The 26764-nt window shown below is 40.6% G+C and overlaps 1 protein-coding gene across 17 annotated transcripts in view; it reads left to right on the top strand.

The window, feature by feature from the left end:
* lrrc7 (leucine rich repeat containing 7) overlaps positions 1 to 26764 on the top strand; it is a 154517-nt gene that overhangs the window by 35509 nt on the left and 92244 nt on the right. For 11 of the 17 annotated variants that reach the window (XR_011979952.1, XM_072684214.1, XM_072684207.1 and 8 more), the window contains exon 1: positions 15637 to 16156. The exons of 1 other annotated variant lie outside the window; for it this stretch is intronic. Coding sequence is in view for 15 of the 16 variants with exons in the window: in XM_072684214.1 (XP_072540315.1) it covers positions 16132 to 16156 (25 nt within the window). In the remaining variant the exon portion in view is untranslated. Of the gene's footprint in view, positions 1 to 15635; positions 16157 to 26764 lie in introns of those variants that run through there. 5 more of the 17 variants (XM_072684201.1, XM_072684200.1, XM_072684199.1 and 2 more) reach the window with 2 other exon arrangements.

The raw sequence follows: 26764 nt of genomic DNA, 5'->3' as shown, positions 1-26764 counted from the left end.
ATAATGGGTGCAACTTAAAGTCACTGAATGCCTCCATTAGAAGAAGTGTCCAGAAACATTTGAACATATAGTGTGTGATGTAGCTTTGGTATACCCTACCTGGCCGTTCAAACGCACCTCTCCCTTTGAAATGATTTGTGTGAGTCGACCCCTGGGTGTGATGTCGGAGCTTTGCAGTTGCTTATCCCACCATGTGGGTCTTTTTTGTACAGTTTTGGGGTACCTTAACATTGTTTATGATGTGCCTCAACCCACGTCTGGACGGTTTTAATTGCAGTCAATCAGAAATGTAAGCACAGTGTCCCCTGTCATCACATTTAATCATATTTGCGGGTGAGTTTCTCTCAGAGGGCAGGCTAATTATGGTCGGTCACATTTCTAAAACAACTCTCCACTGGTTAGCCAAGATGGAGATGCCGTTGACTCATGCTAATAGATCAGACCAGAAGATCTCCCTCTGTGGTTTTATGTAGATCAATGGGACTCGTTGCCATGGCAACAGCGACAGATGGCGCATAGCTACGCTGCAGCAGAGCTGCGAGGAGAGAAAGCCTGGAGTCCCTGAAGAGCGAATGTGGTAGGTGGTGCAACGCTAGTTCCTCCAGTCAGTCCTTCTGTGTGACACCCACTCGCAGTCTCTGTGTCAGTAGCAGCCTTTCAGGGCCTTCTTAATCACTTTCCTATTTATTTCAAATCTCTCCACTGAACGCTGCAGACTATGCCTGTATACTATACCCTAGGTATGTGACATACGACTTGATTTTTTTCTTCCTTTGCAGATTAGAATAAAACACACCAAGGAGAAGCGCACGCCATTTTATTATGAATGAAAGTGATACAGCCCTGCAGGAGGGACTGGAGGTGTCATCTAAAAAAAGCTGGATTTTTTTGAACGAACTTCCTCTAAACCCAAATAAAACAGTAATCCACAGCGTGCGGTGCAGCATGGCAAGGCTCCTTCCAGCTGCCTCTTTAGTGGACTTACCTGGGGTCCTTTGAAATGGTAACTTAGAAACTGAAGCTTAATTGGTCAAATGATGGGAACTATGGGAAATGAGGTCCTAGCTTTGCAGCCATTTTAGCAGTGGTGAATCCTCTAGGCCTTCTAGACCTCCAGAGAAAGCCTAAATGATTTCTGGCAACTAAAGAAAGACATGTCTAGAACACGTTATTGTGTTGATAGATAGAATGATGCTTGTTTTTATTATTAAATTATCCTATTGGTTTGGACTTCACTGATTGAACTGTCAGCAAGTCCTAACACATCAGACTTCCTACACAATTAGGAGCGGACACTGAAATCAATCAATCAATCACTTTCTGAATATCCAACAGGTGGGACTGGCTTTATTCAGTAATAAATATCGCTGTAGACCTTCTGGAAGTTCTAGATATCACTGAATCACTGAATATGAATGCTAACTAGGTTTAAGTTTAATCAGGTGTTGGCAATGGACACAATTGCACTGCACATTTTTAAAGGTTCCAGAAAGCCAAAAATCTAAAAAGACTAATAGTTACAGTTTGCCACTGCACTTTAGATGTGATGGCCTAATGTAAATCTAAAGGACACCAGCGATTTAGGCCGGATATTTGCATCACTGTGTTGTTGGCCAGTGTATTAAGACGAAAGAGTCTTAATACACTGAGAGAAAGAATGTGTTCAAATACGGGTCAGTACTTTTCCTCTAGTGATGAAATAATAGCAGAGTCTTAATGAATTGTACTTGGAACTTTTCTTGCATGTTACAGTTAGTCAGATCTGCTCTGCTTGAAATTCCTACGTAATTCAGCTGTCATTGTGGGACTCCTGAAGGCTGAGTTCTCTTCATGAGTTTGGCCTTTCTGGCAGCACCAGTAAATCACAATAAATCACACTCAGTCACCCATTACAAACTCTGTAAGTCTCAAGAAAGAAAATCCTCTGTGGCTGCTTCAGCTACCTGTCACACAACCATAGCACAAAGGTAATGTTTTAAATTCAGTGCTAATTGTAAAAGGCCATGTGCTACAAAAGGTGAGCAGTTTGAGAAGAACATCCATAAAGTGGTTCCATAAAGAACTGTTTTAGTAAGAGATGATAGTGTGAGGAACCTTTACATTGATAAAGAACCTTTACTTAGACGTCTTTAAACCTTTAAACGGTTCTTCACACATACATCTCTTACAAAATGCTTCATTTTGGAACCAGAAAAAGAGTTTTCAGTGGCATCATTTAAAGAACCCTTTGAAGCACTTATTGCTATTATTATAGCATTTATTTTATAAGAGTGCATTTCATTTATAAGAGAGTAAAACCTCACTTTTTTAAATGAAAAACTTAGTAAAGCATAATAATGCTTTTGCAATAAAGCATAATGCAAACAGTGTTAGCATTTCAAAGTTTGCCATTCACTCTCAAAACGTACATCCATTTTTAATTCATTTTTTGTGGCATCATTCCATATACGCAATACAGGAGCAGGCATTAACGTCCAGCTCCACTCCAGCTTGTGCTGGTAACTGGTTTCAAATGGTCCAAGCTGGTGTTAGTGTGATTGAAAAGCGTCTTTTCAACCGCCTTGACCATCTGAATGGTTGAAAAACGTCCAGGTGAAAACATACCCCCTATGCTGGTAAACCAGCTTGGCTCTTGGCAAGCTTAGTGTGTGCTTAGCTCGAGTTTCATTTGTTTGTTTAGCTGGTCATACTGGTTAACTACTGGTAAGGTCAATACTGGCCATGCTGGCCATCCAGCATGATCATAATGATTGACTTGCTTGGTCAGGATTGGTCAAACTTTTAGACCAGCTAAACCATTGCAGTTCAATCAAAACAAAAAGTGAATCTACAGTAACTGAACTATTCAAGCTGAGGATATTCATGTTTTTTGAGACTGCAGTGCAACACTGGATTTTTGATTTGTTTTTCAGCCAATACTACATACATGTTATTCTCATATCAACATCTTGTCTTGTGTAAAGCTTCTGCTGTCCTATTACTATGCTCAGCTTGGCAGTGTCTTGCTCCACTGCTGTGGGATAAAGCCCTCTAGAGCTGCAATTCAAACCAGGCTTAATTATAGCAGCCTGGCAGCAGCCTGGCAATCTGAGCCCCCTGATGGGTCTCTTTCACAGTGAGGGTATCCTGAGTTTCTCACATTCAAGCTTGCACTTCCAGACTTCCAGCAGGTGATTAGATCACCTGGAGCACAAAACTAGTCCGGCTGGAAATCTGACACAACAGAGTGCAGTATAAAGCATTTTAATACAAAACAGTACGGTTAAGTAAGATTTATAAAATAACCCAGAAATGTAAAGTCAGGTGATTTACTTTTATAATGATAGCACATCTACAGTTTTCTTACAATTTCTAAGAATTTCTACAGTAATTCTTAGCATTTAAATGGTGGCATTTTGATTTGATTGCTTGAATATGATCTTGTTTAATGGTTACTGTTGTCATTGTAGTTCCAGAAACCGCCATCCTGTTACTATTGAGTGGGACTTCAACATTCCAGACAAAAAAAAAAGAAAAGGCATTTCTTGTTGACCCCAATAAATGTAAAAGTGATGCTATCATAAAAAGAAATATCTCCCTTGACTAAAGAGATAAATCAAACATGGCAGAGCATTCTGTTAAGCATGGTTTGAGAGCTGTTCCCAGATATATCTTAAATGATTTATTAAACCTTGGTACAGCTCACTGATTACTATTTCATATCACCAAATGTTAAACTGCACTACATGGTGTTTTTCTGGATCTGTTAAGAGTCTAATGGTTAAATATCGTCACAGTGAGGCAAAATATTGGATCTCCATTTCTGCTGTTTTTCACTTTTTGACATCATTTGAATCGGGCAGTTCTTCTGCACATTGTTACAGAATTTCAGAATGAGTGGACCAGTAGAAATGCTCCAAAATTGACCTTGACTGCCATTGACAGTTAAGAGGTTTTATTTCCTTCTTCTATAAAGTTACCATTTTGGAGATTAAAGGTTTTGGTGCAAGGTTGTACGCATGCAGCTCAATTTCCTCCACAAAACCATGACAGACATGAGATATGTCTACTTTATTGAGTGCTGCTAAAGCTAATTTATTGACTCGTTAAGCATGTATTTGAGGGAACATCTGACTACTAAATTATTAAAACTCACATCAGTAGACTGCAGTTCAGAGTAACTGTGGGAACAAGTGGCGGATTTGTTAAATGTTCCCTTTTTTTGTTATTATTGGACCGCACCAGTCAGTAGTACTAGATATCACTTTCCAATGTTGTACTTTCATTAAAGGCTGACCTTTTGCATTGTCCGCTGGTGCTTAATAATGCTGGTCTGCTGTTTCTTCTTCTTAACAGCTGAACTAGTCAAAGTAGATATTTGGCTTGGCCTGCACATGAAGGTTTTAGGAGGCCAGAGCTTTTATCTGAATAGAATGACTTGCATCTAATCATTAAACAATAGCAAAAGAGCAAGGACACAGTGGCTTTTTGAAGCACCTCAGGGACGGGCTTGGAATACTTTAAGCATGGCTTTGCCAAAAAGTATTGCCCTGGCAGACAGACAAGTGATTAACAAATCTGCCTCAGACAGTTGAGATAAGCCAAGATATGCAATGACACACTAAATATTTCTTTTCATTCTAATAAATCTGGCCTCATGCAGGATCCCAAAGATGGCTTAGAAGCATAGACCAATACTGAGTTGTATCAAAAATTAAAACAAGAACATTACGATGGGGCTATATTGACTGGTTAAACAGCAACAACAATATGAAAGGTTGGTCAGTACACTAGAAGAATAGACTGATATGTAATTGTACCTAAAACAGGATATTATTTCAGTTTTTAATATTGATATTTTAATACTTTGTTTTAATACAGAAACATTAAGAAAGCAGTATTATATAATATATTAGAACAGTCTAGATCAGTGGTTCCTAACCCTCCACCACCACTGCCCCTAAACAATTTAACACAGTGTGTTAGAGAGGGTCGAGAACCAGTAGTCCAGATCTTGGAAGAAGTGTGGTTATCGGATCACTAATGCTGAATGATCTAGGTATTTGATAGAGAATTGTTTATTATTCTTAGTTGTATGAATTTCATTGGGTTGGTACCATAAAAATATTGAATTTTAATACCCTCACTGGTGTTTAATAAAACTGGATGAAACATTTTTTTAACATTATGGAATATTACAGTATAACTTTAATTTCTGGATGATTACTATATATATATATATATATATATATATATATATATATATATATATATATATATATATATATATATATATTACTGATGTCTGATTTGATACATAGACACCACAGTTGGAAAGAAGAAAGCTGCCACTTATTGAATATGACAAATGAATACTTTTTTAAATAGTGATTTAGCCTCCACATTTAACCCATTACTGCACAGACGGCATGGTGGGCAGCCTCCTAAGGGGCCTGGGGAGTAGTTAGGGGTTAGGTGATTTTGCTCAAGGGCACTTTTGCCATGAATGTTGTGGGAGGAGATAACACTGTTCCTTCACTCTCCCACCCCCACTTCTCCCACCCCACCCCCACAAGTCTTAAGTATAACCAGTGACCTTTCTGTCCTAAGAAGAAGAAAAGAAAAAAGAAGAAGAAAAAATATTTAATGTATGTTTTGAGCTCCAGAAGAACAAAAAAGTTTAAATGACACTAAGCTAAATATCTATATTTTCTCTGAAAAGCTAATTCACATAGATAGTCCCAACCTGAACATCTTTTATGAACATTAGCATTGACACTACATGTCCAAAGGTTTATGGACACCTATTCATCTGTTTTTTCAAACAGCAAGAGTATTAATAAGGTCCACAATTTAGCAGGAACAGCTTCTGCTCTTCTTTAAAGACTTTGCATTAGATATTGCTAGATGTTGAAACATTGCTGAAAGGATTTGATTCCATTCAGCCACAAGAGCATTGGCAAGGTCAGGTATTGATGCTGGAAGATTAGTTTGGGATCACAAACATCACTGCACCTCACCTCAGAGGTATTGGGTGGAGATCCATCATCCTTAGATTCATGTACAGCCATTTTAGAAGGCCCTATCTATTGGTTAAGCTTTTCTGTGGAGATGATACAATCTCTGTGTGCACAACTAAACAATGGGTGCTCCTTAAAGGAGCGGAATTCATTAATTAAACGGAATATCTGGTTAATTTTGGACATATAGTGTACCAACATGGAAAAATATTAGAAATCCAGTGGCCTACCCTTGCTGTATGTGTACCCTAATTAATATTGTTATAATAGACCATTCATAAGAGTGCATGACATTTAAAAATTAGGTTCTGTTAGACCTCAGGAAAATTACCTTGATATCCTCTTCTCAAGTGAAATATGTGGAGCAGGTGTGGCGTGCAAAGCAGATGTGGAAGGTGTTGATGAGAAAGTCCCACCTCCAGTGACCTGCGGATGAGAAAAAAAATCTTTCATTTCATCTCTGCACTGATTGGGTTACACAGACAGGTCACTTCCTACTTATTTCCAAGTCACATGATCTGCATTCAAGCAGCAATATGCAACTAGTGATCGAATAACCTTGGAAAACAATGCAGGATTCTGTGATTCTCAAGCTGACCGTGACACACACACATCATTAAGTTAAATTGTGGTTCTTTAATGTGAGCTGCTTGTAGGATATCTTCACCTATTAGTGCATTAATAAGGTATCTTTACCTAGGAAGGTGCAGAAGCATAAACCGTCTATGTTATTAAATGCCAAAGAGGTCCAACATTAGTTCTGATCTAACGATGTGACTGACATGGCACTGCGACATGTCTGCTCTAATCCATGCTTTTGTCTGTCAGTTTGTTTATCCTGCTGGAAATTGGGATTTATGTGGGGTACTGGAGTTCTGTTGGCCATGACGAACCACGCATGCCTCGTTTCTCACTCTGTCATCATTATTTGGCTCACCTGAAGGATGTAGGACAGGCGCCTAGTCCTGCCATCCAGTTCCTCTTCGGGCACTTTATCTCTCCCGCCCTCAGCCACAGAGAAAGGGGAAGAGGAGGAGGTTACCATGGTAACAAAGAGCCCACAGAAAAAAGCCAAGTATGAGTATTGTGTTGTGGTGTTCATGTTATCACTTGAAATGTAGAGTTACTTTGGGCAGGGTTAGATCTACATCATCTACTGTATTTAGGTATACTGCATGATGGTGAAGAGGTGGGTATGAACTGCAAGCATTCTTAGACTGTGACAACAATGATATGTTGTTTTTTATTCACCATGATTTTACATGAGTTTCATATATATCATAAATCAATACACTTCATCATCAGAGCGACGTGCCTTTGAAGCATGTTAGATAGGAAGGATGTCCGAATGCAGCGTTTGCAGTGTTCTCATTGGTTCACTCTAGAGGAATAAAGCTCCCCCAGCACTGGGCTGTGATGCAGTGGACCTTCATTCTCTATAAGCTTCATCCAATACTTTTGGGATTTCTTGGTGTGGCATTTGTGGCCCAGAGCTAATCATCATCAAACATCATTTGCCTGACCTTGGTAGGGCTCCCCTAGCTGCATGCAATCACATCCTCACAGCAATGTTCCAACATCTAGAGTAAAACCTAAAAAGAGTGGAGGCTGTTTTCAGTGTGTTTTCTTTTTCTGCCTGTGTATGTCTGAGTACGCTGCAGGGGCTTCACTACTTTCTTTCATGAGAAGGAGATGCAGTGAATGGAAGCTTAATGACAGTCTTCTGCATGTGAATCATTTTGCTGTCACCATAATCCCTTCCCACGTTCAGAGTGCACGTAGCATTCCGCCACTGTCGGACCACAATCTTGTATATCCAAAATTGTAACTTTACAAATTTTTGAAAATCATTAAACTCTAAATATACAGTGTGATAATAAGACATGGGGCACATTCCAGGCTAATTCCACATTTGGTTCGGCATGTTTGCTGGTTTAATTGCCATGAAAGTCCAAAAATAATAAAAAACAAATAGTAATGCTGGGGCAAGCAAGGCAGATGAGGAGGCTGTATATGAATATGAGGACTCTTTACTAATCTTCATAACTAAAACTGTGTGAAAACAGGCAGGCAGGCAGGCGGACGAGCAGGCAGACAGGCACCATCATAACATCAGTGTAGGGCAACAAAAACAAGGTATACAAAGGACTACATAACATGGATCATCAACAAGAAACACCTGGAGGTAGTGATAACTCTCTGGCTGGGCCAGAGACTACACATAGGTGGGCAGGACCAAGGAGGAGACAAAAATCAGAAGAACAATAAAAGCACATTGGACTTTAAAAAAAGACTAGACTGAAACCCCTTTCAGACATCCAGTCCAAATCAGTGGTATTGGACATTACCCCAGTAAAAAGTCGAGGGAATGTCTGAATAAGTCCATGTGTGAATACCCAGCTAACATGCTTATGTGCGGCTCACGTGGGTGAAATGTGGGCTAAGTGGTTTTTAGGTGGGCATGGGCTCTGAGTGTATGTTGTAACTGGGACCCAGTTGGGCTTCCCAAATGGGCCCCATCATTTCTCATTCCACTCTATTCTTACATGTACAGTGTGTAATCCAGATGTGCCCTATGTTTAACCCCTCCTGGTCCCATCACCGACCCTGGTGGGCATCCATATGAGGGGCCAACATGGAACCCATGGACCAAAGTTTCTGGTTCCCAGTTGGGCTACCCATACAGGTCCCACATCGACTTGTTATCTGGGTAGAGCAGGTAATTTGTGGGAGAATTCACATGTTGGTGCCTTTTCTTATGCAGTAACACAAAACCTAGATCGTATGCTATTTCCACAGCATACTTTTGTGTCATGGCATGCCTCCTGCATGTAATACAGAAAATAAAGGGTAACAATGTTTGAGAACTGTCAGGCAGTCACTCATTTAATGCTTGAATACATATTTGCATATTTGAAACCTTGAGCCTTGTAAATGGAAATATAAAAATAACCTGGAAAATCATAATTGCACCAGGAATAGAAGCACTGTTGGAAAGCTCATGGGAGTAACCCTTGTCTGATGTTACTGTCAGACCATAAGCCCCTTTGAAGCAAAAAGGACTGCTTACAGATTTTGCATGCATGCTGACTTGATTGGTCCCTACAGTGTCACTGTGTATTATGATGTTGACACAGTGTATCGCTGTGTGACAGAACAACAAGGTGGAATAGTTGTTAAGGCAGGAGTGTTTTAGATCTACTTCTACTTCTGTTAAAATTCACTTTCTCTATGCTCTTCTTGAAAATGAACTAATCTAGTTTCTTATCAGATTGTCAGCATTACTCCTCCAGAGATAATTAGAGAACATTGTTTGGAATCCAACAGTAAAAACACTGAAAATGCAGAACTAAAAATGTTAAATGTTAAATATTAATCAATGAAAATATAAAGGCATGTGTATGTATCTGTACTAGAGCTGGGCATTATGACAATATTTTATCATATTGTGTTAAATTTTGTTATTGTGATAACAATATGCTTTAAGCATATGGAGTATATTGTTAGAGCTTTATAAACACTGATCAGCTGCAGGTTTCACTACCAACAGTGTAATTAGACTGGTTAATTAGTTGAAGAGCAGCAGGTGTTGAATAAAACTACTGAAGCGACTGATGTTTTTAATCTGTGATTACATGTATTGTGATAAATGTCATGCATCGTGAAAAAAAAGTCTTTAAATATCGTGATATAGTATTTTTACCATATCGCCCAGCCCTAATCCATACCCCAGAATAATGAAACACTTGCTTGTGACATTTCTGACAAGTGGTTGAACTAGAGGAGATCTGGGTGGAGCTTGTAAGGGATCTGCAGAGGTAATAGTCATGTTGGTATCAATTAGATTCAATCAGAGATAGTTTATGTAAGTGAAAATGACTAAAAACGTTAAACGATGCTCCAGAGGGGACTAAACATGGGACTAAACATTAAAAAATGTGGGTTTTTTTAGCCTTTAAAGCAGAATTTGATTTGAAATGTAGAAAAATGTATTATATTTAAAAATGTATTAACCCTTTAAAACGAATTGTAACTGCATAGTAGACCAAAACCCATTTGTGACTGTTTGACCTTATTCCCCTCATTGTGTGTAATGTTGATTATATCCACAATTGGCCTCGCTCTCTCCAGGGTGGATAGATGGCACTTTCTCCCCATATCACTCCAGTGCCATGCTGGCAGGCACTGGCACCTGCTGGCCGATGCATCAGAGTTGGGTACACAGGGCTTTCCTCCGAATGCGTTGGTTTCCCAGTGACGTGGTTGCATCTGCAGCAGTTCAGAAAAAGAGACGCTGAATGGCCGAATGTCTTCACCCTCCCAGTATTGGGAGCATTGCATGTAAATATTTATGGGTTGGGTAACTGGGGAGAAAAAGCGATCCAAAAGCGATACAAATTGGGGGGAGAAGGTGGGGGGGGGGGCTTATATAAAGTAAATAAATGATAAAAAAGGAACATGACAATTAAATGTATCTCTGTGTCACCCCCCAAAAATGTGTATGACTGCTCGATTGAGTAGGGTAAACAGAATTGGATGCTAATGGTAGCCTAGCATAAATGTTCCTCCTCAGACTAAATTGTATTTGTTTTACCTTTAGCCATTATAGTGCAACCTCTTTGAAGAACGCTGTGCATTGAATAGCTATAGCTACAGCTATATGGATAGGTAGATAGCTATAAGCGTTACATTTTACTCTAAAATTAATATGAGGCTGTTGTCCATGTTTTATTTATTTTATTTCTATTCTATCACATTGACTGGGTCATCCAGAACACAATTATACAAATAAATATATTTGCAAATGTATTTGCAAATGTATTAGTGTGACTGTTGGATGGTTAAAATGAGCACTATTGCTGTTTGTTTACAGCAAACAGGTTGAGGGCAGAAAGCTGCTATCATTCTGGCTACAGAGTGCTGATTGGCTGGAGAGTTGATCGGCTCATTGGCTGTTTGCATCCACTGTTAGAAAGTCGTATACAGTATTCAGAAATATGACAGCAGTGTTGAAATGTCCCATGGTGTTCTGTGTTGAGTAAACAACTGCAGTTGTCTTTATAAAAATGATGAATCATTTATAGCTACATATGGACCCATTCATTTTGGACTCCCTTGGGACCTCCCTCTAGCATCTGAACAAACCGGAAGACATTACCAAGTGGTACTCCTCACTTCCAGCTCTCTGAATTAACCTGTGAGTGTCTTGTGAGTGTGAGGGGGGGGGGGGGGGTGCAGTGTTCTCTATATCTCTCATGAGATAAAGGTTACACCCATTCCACCTCTTCTTATAATCTACACCACAATGGTTCATAATTGAGGATCAATAAAAAGTGGTCGCTGAGCCCAAATAAATCCCTAAATGTACTTAATCATACATATGGCTCTTCTGATCATCTGGAACTTTTAATGGAAGATTTTATTGCTGATGGAGCATTTCTATTGGTCCATTCATCATGAAAAGAAAATGTAAAGGACAGCTGCCAGTTTTTGTCCAACAGTGACAATATGATGACCCTGCGAGTGACTGGCATCCTGGCACCCAGTGATTATTGTTCTCCAGACCCACCACAACTCTGAACAGACCGAAGCGAATATAAAGATGAATGGATGGATTGATGTTGGCCTTGAACACAGTGTTTTTTATCTGTTGCACTCTTTAAAAAATGGTTCTTTAAGGGTTCATTAGAAAGGTCATTGGTGCTATATAGAACTGTGTCGGCCTAAAGAACTGCTTGAATGCTTAAATGCTTCTCCAGATTTGGAAGAAAACCTTTTATAGATAGTTCCATACAGAACACTTTTAAAATAGTCCCTTAATGCACCATAAAGGGTTTCACTATTGTTATGAACCAAAGAACTGCCTTTCACTACTAAACATAAGCCTTTTTGAGTGTAGGTCTGTTGTCAAGACCACCTTTCTCAAGTCCAATGCCAGTCCAAGTCCAAGACTAGTCAAGATGCACTCGTGGCCGAGTCTTAATGAGAGCAAAGCCTGAGCCGTTAATGCGTCTTTGACTCTGTTACTTCATGACTTCATGACTAGTATCTGGATTGTATCCTGATAAGATTTTAGTCACATGCATTTACACTTTGTCTTCAAATGCGTCTCCAGGTAGGTCTGTGTGGGACGAAATATACACATTTTCTCAATGCATGGCAATTATTACTGGTGTTCACACTGTACTGGTTGTACTGGGAGGCGTTTTTGGTTGTCGAATGCGTCTTGTAGCGATAGATGTGGCTCATATGCATCTCAGACCACCTCCTGCTTCACCTTTTCCAGATATAATCTTTATATTAAAAACACATGAGGTGTATTTTGTATTGCGAATCACAAAATGGTCATTAAGAGATGCATTTAATATAAACTTGCTACAGATAAAAAACCTTCTAGTTAAATCTTTTCACTTTCAACAAAATGTAGACATTGCACATACTTTCCAGTTTATTTAATTTACCGCATAATGAAACATGGACAGGACGAATCCTGCTTTCATAACGTCTTTGCAGAATCCTATTGCCTGCATGATGTCCTACTTGTACCACTGCTCTGCACATATACCATACCACGGTACAACTGGAGCCAGCTGACCGTGTAATCCCCTTAGAAGCTCTGCTGGCATTTCGAAATAGAATCATATATGCTGGCTTGTCAGCTTTGACACAAGAAAACTCAAGTGGAAAGTCATTGCATAAGTGGAGAATGTCCCAGTGAAGTTAGTTCAGGATCATTTCTTTTTAAAACCTAGAAGTCTGGGTCTGAACCAGCTTGAGCACTTTTCTTTCATTTTCCTTGTCCTCATAGTAAAATGTCATACATTTACTCTAGCGTATCCATGTTTGGTCTTTCAGAACGTTGGGTTGAGTTTTCTATGCATAGACACACAGTTACTGCTGCTGTTCATGCAGTGCTGTTTATCTCAACTGTGTTCACTGAAGCAGATTTTCCCCCAGTAGGATTAGCTCTGGAACTGTGTGGACATTAAAAGCTACCATGTCTTTCTGGGTGTTTTTGGGTGTATTCTCCTTTCATTCATCTGACTAAATTATTTCTTTAGCTCATTAAATGATGCTGAAACTAAAATACATGAATTACAGCCTACACCAGTTCTTTATGCCATCCCTGGGATTTCCTTCTAAATACCAGGCCTTTGTTATGTCTGTTGTGTAGATTGAGGTGAATGTGCAGATGTTTGACTGTAGTGTAGTAGAAATGACCTGTGGTGAATCTGAGGAGTGGAAGCTGAAAGAATGCAGCTTTGAGTTTAGTGTTTAGCATTTAATAACCATAATTTTTAAGAGTACTGTGTAAGCTTTAACACTTTTATACAAATGCATTAAAACATCAAATGCAAAATGCTAGAAGAAAATGTAGGGGGTATGTGTGTGTCTGTGTTCCTGGTAGAGCTGGGATTTGTTTAGCTTGATTGCCATATAGAAACAAGATCATTTCAGATTCCAAGAATTGCATTCCACGAAACTGCATATCTGTAGCACAACTGGAAACAGCAGCAGCTCCGGCTCTTTACTGAAGGAATACCCAATAAATCTTGTTGTTTGTTGTAAAAAATTGTTGTTTTGACATTTATGGCCTAAACTAAATGTGTTATTTTAATAGTGTGACATAGTAGTTTAATAGTTAATAGTTTGACATCTGACACTGTAAGAAAGAGATATATATATATATAATCATCCAGTCAAACTTACCGGTAGACTTATCCAGTAGCCTGGTGCTCTATACGCCACCACTGCCACAATATGATCTGGTATTCAGTGAGATTTTTTTAGAATGACCTATTCGTTCACAAATGTGTGTAAATGCAGACTGCAGGGCCAGAGTTTTGATTTTATACACCTGTGACAATGGGACTGAAAGAAAGGCCTGAATTTAATGATTAAGAGGTGTGTCCCAATACTTTTGTCCATATGGTGTATCTTTGCCACATTCAGATGGTTCAGATTTATTTTGGACTTTATGAACTCAAAAGTCATGTAGTCAGATTACTGGTGGGGGAATGGGAGGTTTGGCACACTGATTTAGAACAAAACAGTTATTGCTTCTGTCATCTCATCACAGTACACAGCCCCTTTCTTTCCCCCCCTTTTTCTATTTGATGGCCTTTGGTTGCATTTGTTAGCGTGTTTAAGAGTGAGAAAGACAGTTTAGCTGTTAACTAAACCGGTATTAGTTATTGTTTTAATGGTAGAGATGTGCTGTTTCAGTACAGCCAACTGATCTCTTCACATAGCCCAGCTTAGAAGCCAGTGTCAGAGCACCGGCTCAGCCATGCTGTGGTGCCCCTGCAGCCGAGAGGGTAAAACACCTTGCTCAGGGGTCCAGCAGCTTGCAGCTCAGCAGTGTGCCTTTATGTTCATGATGTGGGAACTCATGGTTTATATCAGTCAGCTTTGGGCACCCATGACACTGTTGTCGGTTCACTGGTTGCCGTTCATTAGAGCACTTTTGGTAGGTACTAACCACTGCATACTGGGAACGTCCCACAAGACCTGCCTGGTGTTTTGGAGATGCTCTGACCCGGTCATCTAGTCATTATAATCTGGCCTTCGTCAAAGTGTCTCAGATCCTTATGCCTGACCATTTTTTTGGCAGGTTCATTTCTGACCAGATCATCATTGTTAATTAATTAATTAATTAATTAATTAATGCTAAATTGGCCTTAGATGTGAGTGTGTGAGTGAGTGGTTGTGGGTGTATGGTACCCTGGAGTTACTGGCACCGTGTCCAGGGCCTAATTCTGCCTTGCACCCAATGATTAATCGTGTTCTCCGGTTGGTTCTCCGGACCCATCGCGACCCTGACCAGAAAGAAACAGACGAGATGGCGAATGAATGAATGAATAAATGAATGGATGAATTAATGGCCTACAGTCTCTGGATGCTGTCTCAATGCTATTAGCTATTGTGTTTAGGCCACCAGTGGATCCTAGCTGCACTACATACACTACAGTTTCCTAGAACCCAATAAGAAGACAACGAGATTTACAGTAATCTCAGAAATGACTGTTTTCACCTCTGTATGACGGACAACGTAATCCATGGCTAAGCAGGGTAAATAGAGCAGTGCTACTTTAACCCAGGTAAATAATCAGTTCTTCCTTGTTGCAAATGTGTCCTCTCTCTGAGGGGAACCCCGTTATATTAAGATGGTGAGTTGATGATGAGGAAGAAATCTGATGAGAGGATTGTGTGTGGTAGAGGAGCAGTGCAGGTACAGTCCCACAGTCCTGCTCTCCCTCTCTCTTTCCCTCTCCTCACGCACTGACACAAATGCAGCCACTCCTCTCACCTCCCCCGCACTCGGCTCCTCTCGCTTTTTTCCCTCTTCGCAGGGCTCGCCCTACCTGTATTCCGCTAAGCCCCGCCTCCTGCGGTACGATTGGCTGCTGTGCTCCTGATTGGCTTGCGGGTTCGTAGTAAGTTCGTACTCACAAACAGTCTGCAGCGCTGTCGTCCTTCTGCGCTGCGATTGGCCGGCAGCGCCTGCTATCCGCGCTAGGATTGGTCAGCTGCTCGTGAGTACGGATTGGTACCCAATCGCTGCGTAGAAGGCGGGGCTTGGTGAGAATACGGGTGGGGAAAAAAAAAAAAAAACGGCGACGACAGCATCGCTGCGTCCACGGCGCGGCGGAAAACCCACGGCTGGTCTGTCCTACTACTTCAACCAGGCTGGATGTATCACGATGGCTGATATGGAGGAAAACGGACTGAGAACGAGGGAGAACGAAATCAGCACGAGCTGATCGAGACGCCCGGCTTTCTTGGTATTTTAGGATCAGCCCGCGGTTCATTAATTGAACATGAACTTCAATTCTTCCACGGGAGAATGAGAGAGACATGGCTCGGTGGGCTCTTCGTGCACTGAGACGCGCCTCGTAAAGTGTTAATCGTGTGATCGGCGTGGTTTCTTTGCTGTGGAGCAGATCATGTGGGTCTGCTCCTGCTTTATTCTGAGAGAGACGCGTCTTGTGGCGCTGCAGGGCTGCGTTCAGTGCGAGCCGAAGACACACTGATGTGATGCTCTGTGGATTGCAAGCACTCCCTCCTCTAGCCCAGCACCAAGGACCACGATTCCAGCTGGAATAAAAACACACTTTGCTCACATAGTCCAATGGACAATTGCTCAACGCTTCAGTGTAAGTAGTCCCAGCTCTCTGGGCTTGATTTTTGGTCTTACTGCATGCTGTGCGTTGTTCTGCATTCTCCAGATGGTCTCGTCAGTGTTCACCTGTCCGTATCTATTAGAAGGGCTGAATGAGTCTGCCTCATTGAGAGGCTCCCTTTTAAGCCAGACCTCCTAGTTAACGGGGCTGCTGGTCGTATTGCTGGCTTGTGTTGTGTCGTGCCTGTGTGGGTCACCCACCTTGTAAGTGACTGACATTTACAAGGAGAGCTTCAGTTGAGATGCTCATTCCAGTGGATTCATTCAGGAATCAGCAGTGGTGTAATGGGGGGGGGGGGGGTCCTTCATTTAGCAGTATTTGGTTTTGTAGGATCAAGCTGCTGGTCTGGTGAAAACCCTCTGCTTATGGTTCTGTAGGCGCCTCATCATTTTAAAGGTCTTCTTCACCAAATAATAACATCTACACAGTATCACAGTATATCTTGTCCCTAATGTAATCAGTCACGACATGTTCGGCCTCTCAAGCTTGCGAGACTGGTGTACCTAACAGGTAATGAGAGTCTGTGTCTTCTATTATATCAAGCTTTGTAGCTCCAGTGCAAAATCAACAAGCTGATCAACTGCATTTGGAGTTTGGGTAAAAATGTTTGTCATCATGGCCGTCGTATACCTCGCTTGAATTCACTTGCTAAATGAAGTGCTGGTTCCATCACTTCCTTTGAGTTGTGCACTGATGTGGAGGCGCTAATACTTCTACTACAGCGCAGGCCACTACAGTGCAGTCTGTGCCCATCTGTACTCCGCACTCAAAATCCATCCACCCATCTTTTCTTACCCATTTATGTGCCCATACATCCACCCACCCACCCATTCATCTATGTGATTCCTATGATCATTCATACATACATTCATATTATGTTCTATTCACTGCCGGTATAAACGGTTATTAGCAGGTTCATTCTTGGCTTGGATGTGTTTTATTTTATGAAAAACTATTAAAATTTATAAAATTATTATTTAAAAAATTACTGCACTTGGTTGCCGCCCAGGTTTTCTGTTTTTATGAATAAACAAGGACACACAGTGTCATTAATGCAGAGTATCACCCTTTCCTCTCCATAATTCTAAACCATGTCATTGTCTATTCAGCCTTCAGCAGTGTCATTTAAGGAGTGTTTTGGCATGGGCTGCTTTGTCAGTGTGGAACAATACAGGGCAGCCAGTCAGAACAGAGCTCATTTACATATATCAGTCTTAAAAGCACCGAACAAAGAACAGTAACACGTAACAGTAAGAACAGTAACGTTAAGCGAACAAAGGAGGTTGGAGAATGGTTTCTAAAAATGAATCAGGACATAAACCCACACAAAATGATTTTGGAGCAGGAGCATTAGTGAGGTCACCACCCCACCTCATCCCAACTCAATTCCCCAGCTCCTCCCAATAGTATTGGATGGACAACCAACCATCATTCCAGAGAACACAGTACCACTGCTCCACAGCTCAGATGCTGGTGGGCTTTATACCCCTATAGCCCAAGGCCTGACATTAGGCATAGTGCCAGTAGGCTCACGTTTATCTGCTCCAGAGAGTCTTATTCTATTGGTGATACTTCTCTACAGGGACTAGACAAACTGTGTGTCAGCGGAATGCCTTCATTAGAACGGTGTCCACAAACATTTAGTGCATATTGTGTGTATATTACAACCAATAAAACAATGAACAGTTTATTTGGTGTTTACAGACTTGTAAGACACTGTAGAAGAACCCATTCCACCTCCTTACAGAACCCACCAAGAACACATCTCTTGGTTTCGTCAGCTTAGTTTCCATGAGTGGACTGTCCAGATAAGCAAGGATTTTCTCCCCCCATGATCTTCCCCAATGGAGATATGTCCCCATTATGTATTTTGCACTGATTTCAATCTGGTTTTAAGGGTCAGGCCTCACACAGAGTACTAATTAAGAACAAACATAAGCAAGCAGATAACATTCGTTTTCCGTTGATCTATACAGCGTCCCAATTTCTTTCATTTTCTATTCTTGCTGCAGTTTGGTGATATTGACACAGGATTAGCCATGGAGGCAGGGGATTCGCTCACATTTGCTGACACAGCGTGGAGATGTCCTCTAGACAAGTTAACTGATATCTGCTACCAAGGGATGACTACCGTTGTGAGTTGACTCTCTTAGGAGTTCCGTGGGGCAATACTATTACCCTTTCGGTATGTGCTGCCCAGCCATATCCTAGAATGTGTGTGAGCGGTAGATAACCTGCTGGACAGGTGTAAGCAGATTAGGTGTGGCGGTGTCTGTCTCTGCAGGAGCAATGGGAAAGGAGAAGCCTTGATGGCTGAACAAAGGCTGACTGGCAGGGCCAGTAGACTGATGTTTGTATGATGGGCCTTGTGGCTGTCCAGAGATAAATGGCTTCCCTTCTGCTGGCTAGGCAGGGGACGCTGGACGTGAGCCAAGCCGCTCTAGGACAGGAGAGTAGAGAAGAGCCTGTCACCAAGAGTACTGATATGCACTATCCTGCTGCCAAGAGCCAACTCCACTCGTTCTGTTGCAAAAAAAAAAAAGAACAAAATGATGATTTCCAGCTATTTGTTGAGATCCCCTTTTGTCCGACGCACTGCTGCTTCTCATAAGTCAAAAAGTCCCACCAGAGGAATAGAGTGCTGGATCAGCCACTGCTGCAGTTGGTGTTAAGTTTCTAGTTCTTAATAAATGCTGCATTCAGTCCTTCCTCTGTGACGCTCTTTATTAACAGTAACACCGACTATATGGTTAACTCAGTTCTCAAATCTGTCTTCGTTGTTCATAGATTTACAAGGAATGTAGGTCTAACCTCTGCCCTTTTATTGCATCTACAGGTCATTATACCGCAGTATATCAGCAGTGACTGTCCTGCAGAAACGCTGATTAAACACAATTTTCCTCCTAACCTCAAATGTATTTGACCATCCAAGGCATGTTTAATGTCTGTACTTGCCTCTTTAAGATTTGCACTGGAGCTACGTGATGAAAGTAATGGAAGTAATGGAAACTTCTAAGCAATGATATGTGCAGATTTGAGAGAGAGGGGCTCAGTTGGATATAAAATGCTATTGGCGGATTGAGTGGGGTCTGTTTTTAAGGCCTTAGTGGAACTAAAAAAAAAAGGTTTATATCATTAGGGGTGTAACAATACAAAATGTATTTAATACAATACAGTGATGTCCCTTACGATATTATTTTTGACACAATCAAACACACATGTGCACAGTTTACATGCATACAGACTGAAGGAACAGTATGAATATCTTCACAGGTTTTAGTACTGTTTTCTCTTCTGATTTTGTATAGTTTGTATGTATTTCGTAGGTTTTAACAGTTAATAATGAGCTCAGCGCTCTAAGGGGGAATGTCAGCGGTTAGAGGTTGTGGTGTGATACCCGGGCTCGGCAAGCTGCCACTGTTAGGCCTTTGAGCAAGGCCCTTCACCCTGTCTGCTCCCCGGCTGCCCACTGCTCTGGGCATGCATGCTCACTGTCACTGTGTGTGTTTGATCACTAGTGTGTATGTGTGTGTTCACTGCATAGAGGCCAAAGTATGGTATAAAATAAGGTAAACAAGGTAAATATGGTTGTCTTGTAATTCTACACATATTGGTTTTATTAAAAGTGCCCAAAATAACCCCCCCGAATCTGTGAGCATAGCATGAGCTCCTTCCAGTCTGTGCACACATCATTATAGGATGTACTCAGATGTTTTATTAACAGTGGTTTCTACAAAAGAGACCCTCATTCACAAGAGACCCTCAAAAGACAGGTAAAAGGTAGGGCTGCACAATATATCGTTTCAGCATCACCATCGCATTGTGTGAAAGCGCAATAGTCACATTACAGAACATGCAGTGTCACATAAGGCCAATTAAATCTTACACGTCATGTTACAAATTGATGCATGATACAGAAGGAAAATTCATACTGTTCTTATTTTCCATGATGCATCTACCAGAGACAGATTATTTCTGTCCAATATCATTAGATTTACTCTAATGTAGCTCCACTACAAATCTAAAGAAGCAAATTTAAGGCACCAAACACGTCATGGTAAATAGCCTAGGTTGGAAAACTGTGAAAAATTGATTTCTTTCCCCCATATAATCCTTTAAGGAGGCTCTGCAGTCATTTACATAGTCCTCATTTCTCTGATCCCAGTGATGACTCTTGCCCTCTTTAGTTGGGGCTGTGTGCAGCAGTGGTGAAGAGGCCAACTCTCAGTGTTGGAGATGGGCCCATCCAGTCAAGCCTGGCTAATTCTCCCCACCAGCATGTGGCATGGGATAGCCGAATGTTTATGCTCGCACAGCTTTTAGCACAAGATTCCCATTGTGACTGTTTCTCAAGTTTCACAGGTCCCAGCAGCATCGCACGTAATAACCTGGAGCGTTATAATGTTTGGAACAACACTTTAGCATCGAATGGCAACACTGATGCACCGGATATCACATCACACATCAACTGTAATGTCAGAAGGCAAGAGTTTAAAGCACAGAAGTGTTACGTAACACACCACCTCTTGACGTCTATTTATGAATACGGTTCAGCTCCAGAAGATGAACGCTTTGCTTCATGTAGCCTCGATTCCATCCTGGTTCGCGGCCTACAGCATTGCACCCCTCTGAAAGTACACTTGGTTTTATTCATATCCAGACTGCCCTTTGCTTTCTTTTGAGCACTCACAGTAAAGAGTGTTCATTGCCTTGGGCCTCCATTATCATGGCCATAGAAAAGTGTCCGAATGAGATGAGACGAGGCTGAACCGCTCTTTTTTTTGTATGTTATTCCTGCATTGCTATACCGCAGGAGTCCCTGCACGAACCACATCTCCATTTGCTTTTATGTGGCCCTGTTCAGTTTCTCTGTTTTGATAATGTGTTCGTCAGGCAGATTTTAACAGCAGGATTGCTTACATTCGTGCACGCGCTCTGACAGCGAAATCTTTTTGCCACGCAGCATCAGCCTTTTGTTTCCCCCAGGCGTCAGGGGTTTGTTTCAGTTTCTGTACAACGCTACCAGTGTCCGCTCACAGGCCCCGGGGCGATAGTGAAAAGTGCTGAAGTCTGCTCCATCTGCGCTCAATTTAAAGGCATCGTAGTAGTAATAATTCTATACTTAGCAAATACTTTATATATAACATACGTGTTGATTTAGAAAGGACAATCAGGACAATTTTTGCATAGTAAAAGTAGACGGTTCTACTATTATGGAACTAAATTCATTATATTCTGCATATAAATGTAGCATTTTAGGCCCAAGATTTTTCACAGCATCATTTAAACACTTACTTCTTCATGTTTTATTAAAATGCACTATTTATATTATTTATGTACAATTTAAATGTATCTTTCTAAGACTGAAGGTGAACAATAAATCTCATATATATATCATATCATAGCACATAGCAAACTCACATACATAGCATGCATTAGCATGCTTATAGCCTGCATGATTATCACAATAAGCAATATTGCGATGATCATGAAGCTTCTTTCCTCTGTTTCAGCCAGGTGACCTTCTACTTGCACAGGCCTACTATCTGTTTTGCTGCATCGCAACGTTATAGCGAGGTAGAATTAATAGAGAATGTGAATCATTGATGTATATGTGCTGGTAGTTACTGATTTAAAGCATTCAACAGGCTTGTTTATTAAAGCACAAACAGACTGCACACGCTACTGATCTACCATCATAAATGCTTATGGATATTTATTTAGTGTCCATCCCCATGCTCTTAACCTCAAACCTCATCAAAAGTAGGCCTAGCTGAGAGGCCGCTGCTGCTTCGGTGCTGGATGAACAAACAACATGGATTTAAAAAGCAAAATAAGTTGCACGCTACCGAAAGATGCGATGTGGCATTTGATGTAATGGCAGGATCTATAGCTATGAGAACACCAAGCAAGCCTAAAGGGAGTGTGAGCTCCAGCAGCTACAGAATGAAGGGAAACATGGAGTTATGTACTGAGAAAGTGTGTTACTGTAGTTGTAATTCTTCCGAAATGGACAGCAGTGGGATGATATCATGCTAAAGTCAGTTTCTTATTGTCATTTACCATTCCACCTTAAATGGAGCAATATTTACAGTAATATATACAGTCGTAGCGGTCAAACTAAAAAACTTTACAGCAGAAATTAAGAAAACCTTCTTAACTTTCATTCGAAGTCGATGCAAGAATATTTGATTTTGGAGCATTTCTATTGGTCCATTCATCATAAAATATCAATAAAATCTATCATATATACCAGCTTCATATTATGTCAAGTTTTTGTTGTTTCTGCAACGACGATGACCAAATTCACACTAGATTTACATGCTGTACTTTTTAAAGCGAACACCTCAAAAATAGATAGCAGTAGGGTTGCTGTTAGCCTGAACTCACAGCCTCCATCAACACAACAGGAGCCAGACAGGTAGACGAGGTCCAGGCCTCTGTAGTTTCTGAAGGTTTTCAGGCATGTATCGCTAGTCATGAGATTCAATTTGCCCAAAATAGCTGAGAGCAATTGGTAAAATGACCAGTGCTGATGAGATGCTAATGAGGAATTGGCAGCTTTATTATAGATGTGTTGTGTGCAGCAATAACAAAACTGAGACAAGAGGCATGTGACACAAAGCCAAAGGGCAATGATTTGCATGATATCGTCACTTTTCACCACAGCTGGAGCAGTACAGAAAGAGATTTTCCACCCGATGTTAATTTTAATTCATACTGAGGTGTTCAGATTCACTTCTTTTCATCATGACCTTCAATGTTGCCTTCAGAATATTTTCACAGTGTGTCAGTTACTTTGAAAGTTACATGAAGGCCGTGCAGTTTGTAGTGTGCTTTTAATCTAAGTGTGGATATGATGTGCTTATTAGACTGTATAATTGACATTTTAAGTCTGCGTCTGGATTTGTGTGAGTATTCACGTGTCAGCATTTGTCCCCTTCTGCTAAATAGGGATTTGACTTTTTAGGTTCTTCCGTTTTAATGGATGTCTTACAGGGCCTTTGTACTTCCATTTGTCTGAAATGATTTGTAATAGATCAAGAAGGGCAGACATATGTACAGTGGTTGGGAAATGCACTCGAATCTGGTGTTTGACATAGCTTTTAAAAAAATACATGAAATTCAATTGGTTCATGCTATGATTTCTCACTGGCAGAGCAAAAAATGCATTGTCTAATGCATTGAAGAGGAATTCCTCCAATTCCTTAAAATAATTTAGTCAGAAGAATCGGCATTGTTTAGCAGCAGGCTAAAAGCTACCTTACAAAAAGGCTTTGGATAAAATGGGTATGAATAAGCTCACTGACATTGGGAGACATCGTTATTATAATATTTGTATGATAAAGTTTTCATGGCAGACAGGTAGACAGAGCTAGACCAGTAGAAAGCTTAGAAAACACAGTTACAGTTACAATATGTTCACATCAACCATCAGAATGGGAGGAAATATGTGATCTGTGTGATTTTAAACATGTTATGATTGCTGATTTGAATATTTCTACAACAGATCTCCTGAGATTTTCAGCACAACAGGCCCTAAAGCTTACTCAGAATGGTGCAATACATGAAAAAATCATCCAGTGAGGGGCATTTGTGTAGACGGAAACCCCTTGTTGATTACAGATAGGTCATGGTAATTTCCTGATAACCACCCTGTACCGTTCTGGTGAGCAAAAAAAAAAAAAGGAACTCAGAATGCACAACACGCCCAACGTTGAGGCAGATGGTCTGTCAGCAAAGACCAGAAAGCTGAGGCTGCAGTAAAATGGACAGTAGAAGACTGGAGAAACTTAGTTTGATTCTTGCTGAGGTACAGAGCTTGGTAGAGTCAGAACGTGGCGCTGATAGCGTGAATCCATGGACCCGTCTGTCTTGTCTCAGCAATTTAGGCTGGTGGACTGGGTGTGAGGAATGTTTTCGTGGCACATTTTGAACTGTTACTACCAGTAAATTATCCCTTGAATGCCACAGCTTATATGAGTATTGTTGCTGACCATGAGCATCCTTTCACTCTCATCTACTAATCTTCTCAATCTTCTAACAACTCCTTCCAGCATGATAAGGCACCGTGTCACAAAGAAAAAGTCGTCTCAAACTGGTTTCATGTACATGACAATGAGTTCAGTGTTCTTCAGTGGCCTTCCCAGTCACTGGATGTCCTGTAGAACGGCTTTGGGATGTGCACTGTCAGGAATCTCAGAGGAATGTTTCCAACATCTTCTGGAATCCATGCCATGAAGAATTGAAGCTGTTTTGAGGCCAGACTAGTGCTGGACGATATGGTAAAAAAAAAATTGTATCACAATATTTAAAGATATTTTAATGCTACACAATATTCATCAGGATAGACGTGAACGCAGACAAAATGCTGGTGGATTTTTAAAAGCTACCATCCAGCCACTCTCCCATATTTAGTACAGTGATTTTGCAGTGAATGTGCAGCACTTTATCCAGTTAAACTAGACTAATTACACTGTTTGTAATGAAACATGCAGCTGATCAGTGTTATTTAAGCACTGATCATATCCTCGATATACTTATAAAAGCATATTGTCCATCACGATAAGAAGCTTTATCCTGGTACGATAAAATATTGTCATATTGCCCAGCTCTAGGCCAGACCCAGGTTTATAGCATTGTAAAGTACACATCACAATCCCTGGTTCCCCACTGTAAAGACCACTGTAAGGAAACTTTCTTCGAATGACTGAACTCTGAATGACATTTGAAAAATGGAAGAAGTTGCCCTTTAACCACTTTTGTAATTAAAATAAATATTATAACTGTAGTGTTTGGTTCATTCATTTCTGGTTACGAAACAGTGCTAATGAACGCAAATGTATGTTCATTGTGCTTCAGATTCTCTCCCTACAAGGTCATGAGAAGTAAATTATTAAATAAAGCACTGGACACACCAAATAATTCAAATAGAAAATGAGGTCTTCGTCCTTGTTCAGTTTTATAGGTCATGCTGGGTGTATGATGTGCTGGGCCCATAAGTGCCCTGCTATAGGCTGGGTTTTTCCTCAGAGGACTGGGATTCGTGGGAGTGCTGACTATGCAGTTTCATTCAAAGAAGCCTTTACATTCCTGCTGGGTAAATTCACATTCTTTGAGATTAGGGGGAACCCGAGCATTTTCTCAGGCGGAGATGAAGGCCTGCTAGGCCTGGTCAGAATAGCAATGTCATGTTTGGCTCAGGCTGAAGTGTCTGCCAGCACGCCGCGATAACAATAAGGATGAGAGTCGAGGGCTGTGCTTTAAAGGTGAAATGGGATTTAGCATAAATCAAGAGGCCCTCAGAAGGTTACTTTTAACGGAATTTGGCGCAGTCTGAAAGCGTCCTTTTGCTCAAATAGAACCGCAGCCTCTTATTGCTTCATTAGTTTGTAAAATCGAGTGTTTGTGGTCGGATTATTGGTGTACTCTAATATGTGCATTGCATTAGCCATTGACAGATTGTCAGAGCACCACACTGTGCTTGAAATCTCTTGGGGGAATCATCCACAGACTGTTTTGCCTCATAGTCCGCTATGGTGAGACGGAGTTATAGCAGTCTCGATGCCGAATGTAGGCCATGTCCCCTGAGCCGTTATTCACTTATACGTATAGTCTGTTGGGAAGACCATTTTCTGCTGAGAGCATGCCTTCTTTTTTTAGGTGCACTTGTAGGATTCGGAAAAGGCATCGTCCCGTACACAGTGATGTCATTTTGTTACATTTGGCCTTCAGGTTGGTTGCCTTTTAATATATAAGGGTAAAAAAATATTTTTTCGTCTTGAGACGTTCATTCATTCACTGTATATAGCCATTTCTGTCAAACAGCACAGCAACAAAGCAGGCCAATTTCAGGCCAAATCAATGAATGAATGAAAGCAATAAAGAGGCTTTTTTTTTCATTCATGTTTTTTTGTTCAGAAGTGCCGCACTAAGTCCCGAGGCTCAAGGTGTTTTTCTTGGAAGTAGAATTATTATGCTTTTAAACATGGACAAGTTGATTTTGTTCTGTCCTCAGATGCACAATGCAGCTTGAAGATTCCACCTAGAACTTATTCCTTGCATCCATCCATCTTCTTTTCTGTTTCTTGGTTAGTGTCACAGTGGGTCTGGAGCCTACTGCATACTGTAATCTTTGGGCACTAAGCAGGAAAACTCCCTGTACAGGGCACCGGTGTATTGCAGGAAACTACAATATATTGTTGCTATCATATATATATATATATATATATATATATATATATATGAAATGAGAAAAAAATAAATATTTTATTTTCTCATTACATATATATATATGTAATGAGAAAAAGTCAAACCAAACTAAAATATATCCTATCAAAACTTTATGTTTATATATTATATATATTATATATATTTGTTTTTAATTATTATTATTATTATTATTTGTTTATTTATTTTTTTCCATTTCAAGACCTGTTCTTTACAATGTGTGAAAATATCATGATGAATGAACTGATAGAGGTTCTCCAAAATGACTCAATAGTCAACACATCAGTGTCCATTAACACACTATGTGCTTTTTGTCCTGTGTGCGTTATATTCTGTAATATCTGAACAGTG

The sequence above is a fragment of the Salminus brasiliensis genome, chromosome 7 (genome assembly GCF_030463535.1).
Source record: "Salminus brasiliensis chromosome 7, fSalBra1.hap2, whole genome shotgun sequence".
NCBI classification, from domain to species: domain Eukaryota; kingdom Metazoa; phylum Chordata; class Actinopteri; order Characiformes; family Bryconidae; genus Salminus; species Salminus brasiliensis.
This window is presented reverse-complemented; position numbering and strand designations above follow the sequence as displayed.